This window comes from Lepisosteus platostomus, chromosome 6 (assembly GCF_059453375.1).
Source record: "Lepisosteus platostomus isolate fLepPlt1 chromosome 6, fLepPlt1.hap1, whole genome shotgun sequence".
NCBI lineage: Eukaryota > Metazoa > Chordata > Actinopteri > Semionotiformes > Lepisosteidae > Lepisosteus > Lepisosteus platostomus.
The window spans coordinates 42582332-42594911 of NC_142616.1; the positions used below are offsets into that span (position 1 = coordinate 42582332).

The window sequence follows — 12580 nt, forward strand, 5'->3', positions numbered from 1 at the left end:
ACTTTTTAAAAGTAGCTTTCCAAGGTACTGCTCGTAGACTACTTCAGTGAGTTGCGCTGTCCATTCAGAACTCGACGTCTCCCCTGGCCCATGGGACAGTGTTTGTTAATCATTTTAGAATTAGGTTAGTCTAGTGTTAAAGGGCCAGAAGAGAAAGAAATGAGAACTAAAAGCTAATGGGAAAACTTTCACGACTTTCATTAATTTATTAATTCTTTCATAAATATTTTTTGTTTATAGTTGTTTCCAAGTTTTCAAGAATTCAATAACCTTTATTACGTGCATTTTTTTTCTTTTTCGTAAACATTATCATACAACCCTAATCTGTTGTTTTGTTTTTCTGATAAGTTAGCAGCAACGAGTACTAACAGCCCTGGGGAATAATTGATCCATTCATCCACGCACCCAACCATCAAAGGAGAGCCGTTAATTCTAGAAAGAGTCGCTGCTCATGTTTGAACAAGGTGCCATGCAGGACTACAATCCTGGACTGGACGCCAGTCCTTCGCAAGATGTACCCAAGCACAGCGGGGCACGTTAGAGACCCCAAACAGCCTAGACGGAACGTCTTTAGAAGGTGATGGAGACGCCGCTGTAGACAAACTCGTGGTTTGAAGTACCTTTTCACAACAATACAGTTAATGTTACCCATACCTAAACAATTGCATACAACTTTATATGGCAATAGATTTAATTGTATTCTATTCTGAACACCGTACCTTTTTTTAAATTCAGGAGAGCAGTGTAAAACATGATTTTGTGCAAATTACAACTTAAAAGGCAAAGCTCTCTGTAGTCCATATGTTTCACTGGAATTCTAACATATTGATACGGTGTGCGATTAAAATTAAAATAACTCAATCCTGCACATCCTCCCGGAATTAGTCTGCATTCCGCACATTTTTTTGATTCTCGCGATTAAAACACATTTGCAGCTGCTGCAAAATGCTTTCTCCCCGCCAAATGCCATCAGTTAGCAGAATTCCAGCCACCACATTAGATGAGGTGTGAAATGTTCCAATTGCAAACTGGGGACGACGCGTGCTCTGGCCCAAGCAAATTGTTTGCATCCGAAACGCAGCCTGAACACATCCGATTACCATAATGCACGTAACCTATTAGTACAAAAGGAGCCGTTAACAAACGCATTTTCCTTCCCTTAAATTCAAATATTTAACACTGTTTTGTTTTTTATGTCTCAGGTTATCAGAATTATGTAAAAATATATTTTAAAAATAATTTATGACTTTGTTGTATTAGTATTATACCGCGACAGCGCTATGCATGCAACAGGACGTCATTAATATTTGAACCCAACGTTGCAACGTACAGTACAGTTCATGATCCTTAGTATAAGATAATATCAGAGGCATTAATAAAATGACTTCCAAAATCTTCGTAGGCTTAGCCTACAGTAAGAACAGTAAAATACACATACAACATTTACTGCAGTGCTAGAATTTTTAAATGCGATATGCCTGAAGATATCCTATCAGCACCAGGGGTCGCTTCTCAAGCGAATAGGGTGAACTCCCGTTTCCGTAGGAAGTGATCAGAGCAACCATTGAATCGGCCCCGGTAAAAAGGATTGTGATTTCGGGTTAAGGAGGAATACACATTCCCGGAAAGACGACATGGCCCGGTCTGATGGCTGCGTGTATTTCAGGAGAACCAGTCTCTTCTGGATAATAACAGTCACATTATCTATGGGGTATTACACGGTTAGTTTCTCACAGTAATTCACAGAAAGAAACGAGCCTGACTAACTTCTTTACGAGAAATGAATTGTGTAACCAGAAACAAGGTCCGGACAACCCGTGATGCTAGAGTAGTCATTTTTAACTCTCTAGATGAAAATAATTATTGGTACTAGTATTAGACATAAATTCGTAATTGTAGCTGTGACACCCATTCTTAACCAACGATGGCAAGATTTCTAATTAGTAAATGCAGTGAAATGTTTATTTGAATTTCAGTATACAGCCATAGCTTCTTCCCCTCTCTGTGTATAAAACAGAAAAAAGTATTCAGGTTAAACGCGGCCACGTGTTGTCAGTGGTTTCGCAGACCCTAAAATTACTTATCCTTCAGAATGGGGATTTTAGTAAACCCCCAAAAATTAAGAGAACAAGGCTTTCTTGGGGTAGTTTCACAGACCGCGGTTAGCAATATTCCTAAATAGTTCAGTATTAGTATTTTGAGGTCTACGAAACTACCCTGTAGAAAGCTTTGTTCTCTTAGAGTTAGTTTGGATTCAGTAAAATCTCTGAACTGATTACTGGGTGTGACGGCTATAATTGGGATATAGTTTTAATAAACGTTGTGCCTTTATAAATACTGATGCGGTGTTAACAATAAACTGGAGATCCCAGTGTTATTACTGCATTACGCTGTATGTTTGGATAAAATGCCTGGTATCAGTCTAGACCGTATTTCTAAAAAAAGAACATGAGAGATGGATTCTTGTGCACTGAATGCAAAAGGGACATGGGATTCAAGTAAGGCAGCTCTTTAAATTATGCAACCATGACTCTGAAAAGTCGAAGTGCGCCACTATCTGAACCTTATCTGTTACTACAAACCTTCCAAAGGAGCCTTCTTAAAACAATGCGGATTGTAGATAATCCTACACCGGGGTGATTTCCACACTGCACACCCATTGTTTCAGCTGCAGACACCCACACAGACGATGTATATTGCAGACATGTGCAGCAAGAGTCAGACGCAGAGAAAACGTGTGAGAGACCAGACAGCCATAAAGACAGATGCTCCCAAACACATTTCATGCTAATGAACCTGCCTGTATGATTTACATGAAATGTTGGTCTTAGCCTTCCTTCGGGGCAATTAAAGTGTATCTATACGGATCAGGAATGGAAGCTCTGAATAGGAGCGCGCATTATATCCCCATTTCGGCAGCATGACCATTAGGCCTTGGTGATCTCGTGACAGGGGGCTGCCTTCTCCCCTGGAATACACATGACAGGCTTTTCCAGAGCCAGCCGAAGCTACGGAGAAATTGATAGGCAAGCAGTCAGGACACACAGAATCGGGGGAAATGGAAGCTGTCGGAAACCGGGCCTTTTTCAGGAGGACACGTCTTCACTGGATGGTCCTCATCACTTTCCTGTGTGGCATGTTCACCGTGAGTATAGGGAGAGAATTGAAATTGGTCTACGGGGGTCCAGTCCGCTTCTTCTGCACTACAGCATGGCCACAATGAAACAAAGGAAAGTTCCTTCATTTTTGTTTGCTGTAAAGCTGTATTCCTGCAGTAGCACCGCTCTGCCTTCGACAGGACAGGAAGCTGCTGCAGCTCAGTTCTGCTAAAGACTTCTCACCTTTTTGTTACTAAAGTTGGATCGTTAGCGTGGCAGGAAAAAAAAAAGCTGTAGTCTGCCTTTGCTAAGACATCTTTGAAACATCACTGTATTCCGGTGCTAATTAGAACACAAATCTGCTGTCCTGACTCCAAACCAAGCCTGCCGCTAGACAATAAGGCTTGATAATCTGTCTCGGAGGCTGCTCTTTGATCTAAGTTTAAATTTGCAGTCAAGTTCAGCTGCCTGCCAGTCATGGTAATGTTTCTGTCTGAGTCGGGGTAAAAAAGATCCTTCAGCATTGTGACCTGAATCACAGGGGCTGTTGATGAGAAGCAATCCAGTTTGATTGGGCTCCCTTGCCTAAAAATAAATCCTCGTTTAATTCGAGATGTTTGGTCCGGTTTGATAAAGGCTCGCAGTCGTACACATTGTAAATGAAGTAATCCCATTAATTCCCAGGTACAAATCAGAGTTAGTGCTTCCCTGGGGCAATACATTCCTGCTAATAGCTCCTCAGCAGTGTACGGGACAATGTCATTCCCATTCCTCAACACAAATGTCTGATTCTTTTTTTCCCCACTTCTTTTTAATTTAGCATTCATGTAGTAGTATTTAACTGCCGATTGTGCACAACATAATTGACAACATGTGAAGCACCGCTGTTTATGTGTCAAAACGAGCAGCTAGTTAAACGTGAAATGGGTCGACTTGCTATGCACTGGAATTCTTGTTACCCTGTTGTAGTTGTGATTCAAAAACCTAATGTCATTGTAAAAATTGATGAATGATGTTTATTTCAGCAATACTGTACAGTATATGTGCAGTATGCAGCCAGAGACAAGACTTGCAATTTGTTAGTCAGTTTGTTCTCTCACTTCTTAATACGAATCCTGAAGTCATTTAAGAAGCCATCCTGGTAGTTAATAAGGCATAAAAAGGGAAATGTTAATACATGGTTTAATCGCGCCATATAAATTTATTAAGTTTGTAATGACTATGAAAAATTAGAGAGGTAGTTTCCAAATCACTTGGCTTGAAATTTAAAGGGTTTACTCAAGACTGGACTCAGTGTCCCTTCCATATCAAACCGTGTGTTTTAGTAAGCTTTTGAAGGTATTTGTAAGTGAAACATGGCATTAATTAGAGTTCATGGGGCAAATATCACATTTCCCTGAAGGACAGATTTTATATAAAAAGTTTTGCAGAAAAATAGACTTATCCCTATGAAGACTGGCATTTTATTAGAGAGATAGAGATTAGAAAAATCAAGCGTTACAAATGCAATTTTTTTCAGAGGATCACATGAGGTTGGTGGTTGTAATAAGGGCTATGAGTGTGCAATTACTAACGCTGACTGGAAAGCAGTAAAATTTGCTTTGGCAGATTCATTGCTTTTCCCTGGCATTACGTGATGAATTTTAATGCAGCCTGGACTATTTGTGGACCTGGGAAACTGGACTGCGTTGGATTAGGTTTAATCTCTAGAATTCTCATCAGGTGCGTTCCTGATTTTGGCAAGTAGAGCTACATCATTAACCTGATGTCAGGGTTGGAGTCAAATTCCAATTTTGGAGTCATTCTAATTCCAATTCCTTCTTCAGTCGGGTTCCCAGTTCTAATTCCACAAAACTGGAAATTGGTTTGAAAGAGGCAGTTGGAAAACTGGATTTGCCTGGGGATTGGATGTAGAGAGCATCTATCTGTTCTGTTCCATAAGGGCAGTGGGGAAGCTCACAGCTTTTCTTTTGTTCCAGTGGACAGTATTCTGGCCAGAGCATGTCCCCTATGAGAAGCTAGGCCCTGTGGGAACGTTCTCCAAATACATGGTGGACCATCACTACTCGGTCCTCTATTACGGGTGAGTGTCTGTGAGGACTCTCTTCCTGCTTTGGCTGTGTTTTTCTCTATCTTCAGACTTCCTCTGCATTCCTCCATCTAAATGGGTCAATTGGAGTGTTTAGCACTTCCTAGATTGATGGATCACTGGAGAAGTCCCCACTTACCTTTACCAAGGCTAAGGGACAAGTGACTAGTGCACCTAGTCTGCGTGTTTTTGGATTGTGGGAGGAAAGTGGAGAAAAGCTGCATGGAATTGGAGAGAACATGCAAACTCCACACATATAGAATCAAACCTACTATAAGTCCTGGAGCTGTGAGGTAGCAGTTCCCTTGTGTTATGCAGATCCACCCACCTTAGATCGAAGAAATGATAATGATGGTGATATTGTGGCATACACTGGTTATTTTTTATTTCTTACTTCTTAGAAATGCCTATGTGTTTGTGACTCATTGTAGTGTGCTGTGTTTTGCAGGTGGTGGCTAGCTTGGTCAATTCATGTGTCTGAAGCCATTTACAGCGTGAAAGTGTGCAGGTAATAACATGTTTCTTCTACAAGTCTGAATACTGTAAATTCTGTAAGAATGTCCAGAAACTCCACAAAACAATAGGCTGGAGACACATTCACACTAAACTGTTGCTGACAGTTTTAATGGGACAGCGGTAGTCATTGCTGGCCTTACATCATGTACAGCTGTACATCACATTATACTTCATAACTACAATCCTTACATCTTTTCCAAACATTTACTGTTCATTTATTCAAGTTCAAGTTTAAGTTCAAGTTTATTGTCATTATACTCATATACAGGTATATGGTATAACGAAATGCTATTTAGCTAGCTCTCAGACATAAGTAGTACAAAGAAAAAAACAACAACAATACAATTGTATAACAAAAGAAAGACAGAGACAACAGGCAGTGTGCAAAAAAACATCAACAGGCAATGTGCAAAACAACAAAAAGGTAACAGGTTATGTGCAAAAACATGCATCAACAGAATGAAATAAAGGGATAGAAATTATGGGGAGTGAGCTTTTGACATGTATGGTAGAAGTAGATTTTCAATGTGTGTTTGGGTTTTTGGTAAGAAAGAAAGAAGGCACTGTGAGGCTCAGATCATAGGTGAGAGGTGAGGTGAGAGTGAGAGAGGCTGGGAGTTTAATAGTTTGATAGTGCGAGGTAAAAACTGTCTCTGAGTCTGGTAGTATGGGCCCGAATGCTCCGGTACCGTTTTCCAGATGGTAGCAGATCATAGAGTCTGTAGCTGGGGTGTGTTGGGTCTTTGATGATGTTTAGAGCTTTCCTCAAGCACCGTCTGTCATAAATGTCCTGTATAGATGGGAGGGCAACCCCAGTGATGGACTGGGCAATTTTCACCACCCGCTGTAGGGCTTTGCGGTCAGCAGCACTGCAATTGCCATACCACACTGTGATGCAGCCTGTCAGTGTGCTTTCTGTAGTGCGTCTGTAAAAGTTAGTGAGGATCTGGGGACATATCTTAGCCTTCTTCAACCGTCTTAGGAAGTACAGGCGCTGTTGCGCTTTCTTGATCAGACAGGTGGTGTTGAGAGACCATGTGAGGTCCTCGGTGATATGGACTCCAAGGAATTTAAAGTTACTGACCCTTTCCACTTCAGTCCCGTTGATGTGGATAGGGGCATGTCCGGTTTGCAGTTTCCTGAAATCAACGGTCAGTTCCTTGGTTTTGCTGACGTTGAGGGTGAGGTTGTTGTCATCAAACCACGTTGTACGGAGATTGACCTCCTCCCTGTAGGCCCTCTCATCATTGTCTGTGATCAGACCTACAACTGTGGTGTCATCGGCAAACTTGATGATGGAGTTGGTGTTGTGTTTGGCCTTACAGTCGTGGGTATAGAGGGAGTAGAGCAATGGACTAAGCACACACCACTGGGGGACCCCAGTGCTCAGAGTTAGTGTGCCGGAGGTGTGCTTTCCAAGCCTGACAGCCTGAGGTCTGCCTGTCAGAAAGTCCCGAATCCAGTTGCAGAGGGTGGTGTTGAGACCCAGTGCACTGAGTTTCTTGACTAGTTTCTCTGGGATGATAGTGTTAAAAGCTGAGCTGAAGTCGATGAATAGTAGTCTTGTGTATGTGTTGTTTTTGTCCAGATGGGATAGGGCAGTGTGTATGGCAATGGAGATTGTGTCATCTGTGAATCTGTTGGACCGGTAGGCAAACTGGTACGGGTGTGTTTGGAATGGTGTCTTTAATGTGCTTCATGACCAGCCTCTCGAAGCACTTCATGATGACAGGTGTTAGTGCCACCGTTCAGTAGTCATTAAGACATGTCACTGTGGTTTTCTTTGGTATTGGGATGATGGTGGTTGTCTTGAAGCAGGTGGGGACTACGGCTTGGGACAGAGACATGTTGAAAATCTCTGTGTATACACCCGCCAGTTGATTGGCGCAGGCTCTGAGGACGTGACTGGGTATGCCATCGGGTCCTGCAGCCTTGCGTGTGTTCACTTTTAGCAGAGATCTCCTCACCTCATCTGCAGACAGCGAGAGCAGTTGGTCAGCTGCGGAGGGTGCAGTTCTGATGACTGGTTCTGTGTTGTTGGCTTCAAACCGAGCATAGGAGGTGTTGAGCTCGTTAGGCAGGGAGGCATCGTGGGCAGGTGCACAGATGTTCTTCCTCTTGTAGTCTGTGAGGGCCTGTATATTTTGCCACATATGCCTTATATACTCAAGTATCTGTGTATCTGGCTGTATAAGGGTGCTTCTTGTGTTGATAAATATAATGTAATCATATAGCATTGTAGAAACTATGGCTGTTGTCTTGTAATGTATCCTACATTGTGGAATAGACATGATATAACAGGTTTACAGGTCACCTCTGCAAGGTCACGTACTATTGTGCTTTCAGAGCTGTGTGGCTTGCATCTGGTGCCGCTGCTACCAGCAGACGCCAGAAGAGGGCAATAGAGAATATTCACTTTTATTTGGACACAACTTTAATTATGGATGCACAACCTAATTTAGGGGGATGTCTGCGATATGATTAAAGCTATAAATAGGGGTATTATTTATGTCGGCTTCTGCATAGGATTTCACTTCTTTTTGTTGTGTTTTTCAGTCTGTGTGTGTTCAAGTGTGTTTGGAGATCATTTTAAGCTTTGGAATAGTGACAGTGTGCTTATTATTGTGTGCATCTGTCATTTTTGTGTGTGATGTATAGCATGGACTCCTGCCAGGGGGTCCTATTGAATCTACTGTGTCATCTTTTATGGGTCCAGTGTTTCAGGCCAGATATCTGTCCGTCCGCTACCTGCGTGGCCACCCCACTGCCTGTTCGTCACAGTGTCTGTACGTCTTTTTGCAGCGACAAAGGGGTGGACAGCTGGCTGGCCCGCTTCTTGTGGTGTTTCCAGACCTTCCTGTTCGGAATGTTCTCCTTGTCCCTCTTGCTGAAGTACAAGCCTGACTCCCGACCCAAAAGACAATAAGGATGACTACACCTGGGCCTAACCTTCATCCCCTCGTACCGGAGAGCAGCCTGGCAGGACATCCACTCACCTCTCTGTTTCTGGTAGCGAGAGTCAAATGGCTCTGGGCCGCTCTGTCTTACCAGGAATAAGCTGCTTGCTGAAAATGGAGGAATGTGTAGGGTTTAGCCCCGAGAGAGTTGGGAGATGGGATTGGCTGGATTGAAGATTTCCAAAAGTCAGCAAATTTGCCTCTTTTGAAATGAACAAGAGCTCCTTGAATCCTTGAATGCACGCATGTCCCTTCCGTGCATGATGGGATTGATTGCACATTAGGTTTCGACATTGAAATGACCTCTATGACAAATAGGTTTCACCTTTAAAGAACCAGTCCTTTCTTCCTTTCCAGTCCAGATATATCCTATAATTCTAAAAAATAGTGTAATGAAAGCATGCAGGAGCACATTCCCATATGTTTGGTGCTGCACCACTACAAAATGAAATAGGACATTCAAGGAAAACAAAAAAATCAACATCTTTCATGTTGCAAAAAAAACTTCGGCCTTCCAAGTTGCATTTTAAAAAACCCCGAAGTCTTAGTTTTTTCCCCTAATATCTGAAAATGCAATGAAAAGAAACTTGGAACTGGACAGTAAATTTCACTGCAGTCAAAGCCTGTGAGCGAGTTGTGTGCTTCTGAATGATATGTGCATTGCGGTGATTTTTAAAAGCACTCTTCAGCCCAAACGAGGGCGCACTCATGCTGTTTCCCGCTCCAGGTGTTGCAGTTATAATGGAGTTTTTCTTGTTCTAACTGCCTTTTAACACATTCCAACAAGATGATGTAATAAGACTTTAGAGAAAACACAGTCAAGCTCAACAGTTTTCTTCAAAATCTTGGAAGGAGCTTTTTTAATGCTAATGATGCCTAAAAAAAGTAGCATTGATTCCCGTACTAGCAAATTACTTAACTCTAAAGTAAAAACACTGCTGCAATTGCACATATTTTACAATACGCTTTTAATATTTGTTTTATGCTATATTTGGCAGTAAAACATATGGAACTCTAAAGACCATATTTCAGTTCTAAAAATGAGGAGCCACACAAAGAGTGAAATCTGACTTGAGCTTTTCGAAGAAATACTTGAATTCCTTTTGCTGTTAATAAGCATCTTTTAATACATTTTGATTACGGTTTGAAAGACAAGAGGAATGGCAACAGAGAAACACTAGAAATAAAAAGTGAAGCATTCAACATTCCAAAAAATTTCAAAAGCTTAAAAGAACAGAAGAGGAGTGGGCTAAATCCAGTGTTGTTGCTGCTGTATGGTCTCTGCTCCCACAAAATCCACCTCAATGTACCGTGCTCCAGTACTGAGTTTCAAAATGTCAAAGAAACTTTGTTTCTTGGGGCTTGTTAAGGCCTGCGCTGTTCTTAGATAAATACAGCTGACTGTGTACATGCTCTTACCCTGCTATATGAAGGATACATACCTTAAGTATTGTACTGCTTTTCCCTTTAATTCTTTAATAAAGAGTGATTAGACTTTCTCTTAGCCTCTAATTGTGTTCTTAAATCTCTTGCCTGATTGTCTGATTGCAATATCATAAGCTAACTATGCCACAGAACTGAAATAGGTGCCAGTACACATACAACTATATCTGACAGGTAGTATTTAAAATGGCAATTAATACCAGTACAAAATTGTTTGTGATGGCAACAAAACAGAACCCTATTGTTTTAAAATGAGCAGTCTTAAAGCAGAGATTATGTGTGCAACACAGCATTAGACATGAAGGAGCAGATGCAGATACAAAACAGTATCAAGTGGCTTATTCTTTATCATCATTTAGGGTCTGATGCAGCAGGCTAAAGAGTGTATTAGACATGTGAAGGACAGTGGACAGGAGTGCTCATTATATACTTGTTAGGTTCTCTTTATAATGCTCATTAGGACACTGTTTGCCAGGGTTTGTCGGATAGATAGGTTCGTTCAGTGACCACATTTCCTTCATTTCTCAGATTGATTATTTAATCAGGAAGCACTGGGTTTGCTTTTCCTTAACCTACCACCACTGTCGCGTTAAAATAGCTTAGTGTCCCCGTTACCCACAGTGCTTTCTCTGCAACACAAGTGGTAAGGAAAGGAGGATGTTTCCATTTTTGCATCTTCCATAAATCAGCCCAACAGCTGTATAATAAGACTAGCTACATTAAGAAGAAAAGACTCTGCTATTGCCCAGAAACATTTGTCCACTAGAAAAGCATAGAAAAGGAGCTTGGATTTATCTGAAACTTTCCTTTTAGTCTGTATACATGCTGAGAGGAAATTAGCTTTTTGGGAGAGAGGGAGCGAGGCACCAGACAACAGAGAAATTCTATTTTTTGATAAATATTTTGGTCAACTGCATTTGTTTCAACAGCCAGGATCAGTGGATATTACTGCCTGGATTAATGGTATTTAATTTGTATACACTCCATTATTCGTCCCATGTCAGTAGGAAAGTTGGAAAGTAATGGAGTGTAAGTGAGAAGTGCCTGTTGCTAAAGGGAGTACTTACTGCTGGACAAGGGCCATCAGACAGACTGGGTCAGCCTGTCCTTTGCTAATGAACTTAGGGAATTATCTGGCCCTAATCACCCAAGTCTGCTGCAGCACTGTCTCCTATCGTTAATCAAGAGGCTGTTATCTTGAACAATGAGCTAACACTTTCATCTCCGCTCTCACTCTCTCTCTCCAGCGCTCAGGATAAGAAGATCAGTGCTGACGATGGAACCCTGGTGGGCGGTGGGAGGGGGGCACCTCAGCTCTACAGATAGGATAGGAGGCTTTTCTGAGACAAAAGCAGAGCGGACTTCCATCCGTCCGTGTTCTAAGTTCTGCCAATTCAGGCTCACGGGGAACTGGAAACTATCCCAGCATGCAACAGGCTCATGCCAGGGACACTCTGGATTGCAGTCCATCACAGAGCAAATGCAGACACAAGCACACACTCACATCAGAAGCCAATTAACCTATCAGTATCACTATGGACCAGATGAAATCCACATGAACAGGGACAACGCACAAACTCCATGCAAATAGCGCCCCGGGTCTGGATCCAGGCTTTAGTTTTGTTATTAAAATGAGTCTGTTCTGGCAGCGCAGTGGTGTAATGGGTAGTATTGCTGCCTATCTGGGCACCCAGGACCCAAGCAATGACAGGCAGCACTGTGCTGCCATAACAGACTCATTTTCATAACAAAACTAAAGCCTGGATCCCCTGCAAAGCAAGATTAACTTTGTCCATGTAGAATAATCAGCAGTTGTGAATTACTGAAAACAACAGCTAGTTTCAGATTTTCAGTCTTAGCTCTGACTTTTTTGGTTGAACAAATTATTTGCTGAACAGTCAATAAAAGTTCAATATTCTTGTCAATTTCATAATTTCAACAGCACTACACTAGTTACATCTGCTTTACATGACTAGATCAAAAACACTCAACTCTAACTCTGGCCAAAACACTCAACTCTAACTGCTGTATTGATGTTTTACTCATTAGTAAGTTCTGTTGCAATATTAAGAGAACCTGCATACTCTAATTGTGCCCTTGCATGTTTATGAGGTCTCATTGATTTATTAGGTATTCATTGATTGTGATAATTTTGTAAAATGCAAAGTTTTGCAATGTTGTGCCTTTAAACAACTTTTGCAAAGAAGAATAAAATGTTTAAAATAACACTAACTGGAGCAATGCAAAACTTGAGTGATGCAAAGATTCCTATTGATATCTCGCATTGATTGCTTTATAGTGATTCAGGAGTATTTATCTGTTTAGAAATTACAAGTATTTAATCAACCAATTACAACACCTCACAAAGAATATAAAATCACATGTGGAAACATGCACAACATTCACATTTTGAAAATTTCCCTGTAAAGTACTGTAGACATTTGACTTTTACTTAGTCAAAGTTATTTTCAGTTCTT

General features: G+C 41.4%; 1 protein-coding gene across 2 annotated transcripts; it reads left to right on the top strand.

Moving 5' to 3' along the window:
- The first annotated feature begins 1545 nt into the window (after positions 1-1545).
- On the top strand, positions 1546-10159 carry tmem254 (transmembrane protein 254). Of its 2 annotated transcripts, none has more exons than XM_088635906.1 (4): positions 1546-1721; positions 5078-5181; positions 5636-5695; positions 8506-10159. In XM_088635906.1, exons 1-4 carry the CDS (start codon positions 1635-1637, stop codon positions 8627-8629), a joined length of 375 nt encoding a protein of 124 aa, XP_088492032.1. In that variant the 5' UTR covers positions 1546-1634; the 3' UTR covers positions 8630-10159. The 2 variants fall into 2 exon arrangements, with proteins under 2 accessions (XP_088492032.1, XP_088492033.1); XM_088635907.1 differs by lacking the exon at positions 1546-1721 and adding an exon at positions 1786-3145.
- Positions 10160-12580: the final 2421 nt, after the last annotated feature.

What these genes read in the sequence shown, in the direction of transcription:
- tmem254 (XM_088635906.1), top strand. Translation starts at nt 1,635, where the DNA reads ATGGCCCGGTCTGATGGCTGCGTGTATTTCAGGAGAACCAGTCTCTTC. An exon ending in TATCTATGGGGTATTACACG is followed by an intron (nt 1,722 to 5,077) that starts GTTAGTTTCTCA and finishes CTTTTGTTCCAG; the next exon opens with TGGACAGTATTCTGGCCAGA. An exon ending in TACTCGGTCCTCTATTACGG is followed by an intron (nt 5,182 to 5,635) that starts GTGAGTGTCTGT and finishes TGTGTTTTGCAG; the next exon opens with GTGGTGGCTAGCTTGGTCAA.